This window comes from Emiliania huxleyi (assembly GCF_000372725.1).
Source record: "Emiliania huxleyi CCMP1516 unplaced genomic scaffold EMIHUscaffold_7414, whole genome shotgun sequence".
In the NCBI taxonomy this organism is placed as follows: domain Eukaryota; phylum Haptophyta; order Isochrysidales; family Noelaerhabdaceae; genus Emiliania; species Emiliania huxleyi.
In genome coordinates this window covers 1-1349 of record NW_005196443.1, presented here as the reverse complement: position 1 = coordinate 1349, position 1349 = coordinate 1, and the positions used below count along the sequence as shown (strand labels likewise).

Genomic DNA, 1349 nt, shown 5'->3' with positions numbered 1-1349 from the left:
CGCGCCGCTTCAGTCCAAGCACGGCCGGCGCCGGACGCGGGCTGCCCGGCCCGTCCCAGGTGAGCGTGCGCTCGGCCGCGGGCTCGAGCTTCAGGCGAAGAGCGTCCACCTCTGCCGCCGTCGGCCAGCAGCTCTCGTCGCGGCGGCAGTAAGGCGAATGCGCTGCGACGGCGAGGACGCTGATGAGCATGGCAAGGATGGGAGAGCGCGGCAAAAGGATGTGGCGTGACATCCTGCACAATGCGGCGCGCATCGTTGTTTTTTTTTGGTGGAGATGAAGCCAGTCTGTTCTACCTACCTACCTACTCTTGTCAGCAGAAAGTCCGCCTCGGGTATGCACATATACTGGAGACTACTGATGAACACAAACATCTTTCCGCTGAAAAAGGTGCTAGTATGAGCCCGACCCAGGTCGTAGTGTTCTTGCTCCCAGCGCTTGCGCTTCGGCGGTTAGTGGTGCACTAACCTCTGAGAAACCCTTCGGGTCGCTCCTCATCGCAAACCCTGTCAGCAGAGTCTCCTACGGGAATGTACGTAAGAGCTATACATACACTGAAAAAGTCTTCTAAAATCCGCAAGGCTGGATGGAAGAAAGATGGAGCAAACAAAGAGACGAGGCTGCGCTCCCCATGCTAAATACCGCAACCGTCGCTGGGGACGACCAATGGCGGCGCGGCAACAAGTTTGGCGACTGGGAGGACGTCCGCGTGTCTCTCGCTCACATGTGAGCTGTGGAGGTCCAGCACGCGGACAGATCTATATCCCCAGGCGGTGCCCGGCGCGACTGTCGGTCCTGGGGGCGAGCCCGGTTTGAATTCTTTTCGCGAAGGAGTTCGGTTGTAAAATTCTTTTCGCGCACGACCAGTCCCGTGCCTAGTGTCGTGCGAGGCAGCGTTGTAAAATTCTTTTCGCGGCTCTGGCAGCAGCTTCCCTACGAGGGCTCTTGGGCCTGCCGATCGCTCGACCTCCTGCCGAAGCGAAAGAGCAGTGGAGAACGCCTCACATCATGACGTCTCTCATCGTGCTCTCATCGCTCGCGCGCTGCGTTAACCTCGAGGCGTTAACCTCGAGGCGCGCTGTCCTCGCGGCGGCACCGGCGGTGCTCAGCTGCGCCTCCAGCTCACGTGCCGCAGACGCGAGTCCGACTGTGGTTGCCGTTGGTACTGTCCTGCAGAAACCCGACGCCGCCGTGCCAAGCGGCGCAGCCGCGCTCTATGTCACAGCTCGGCCAGCCTCCTCCGAAGGCGCGCTGCAGGCCGGGGCGAAAACGCCGCCGATTGCCTCGGCACGCTTTGCGACGCCGCTCCTTTTCCCCTTCGAGTTTGTTTTGACAACCGACGATCTTACTG

General features: G+C 60.7%; 1 protein-coding gene across 1 annotated transcript; it reads left to right on the top strand.

Moving 5' to 3' along the window:
• Nucleotides 1–1006: 1006 nt before the first annotated feature.
• EMIHUDRAFT_258286 (hypothetical protein) lies at nt 1007–1324 on the top strand (the record flags this gene model as incomplete). The annotated part of the gene is made up of 1 exon (XM_005760671.1): nt 1007–1324. A coding segment is annotated over one exon (318 nt), but the record flags the coding sequence as incomplete, so codon positions are not given.
• Nucleotides 1325–1349: the final 25 nt, after the last annotated feature.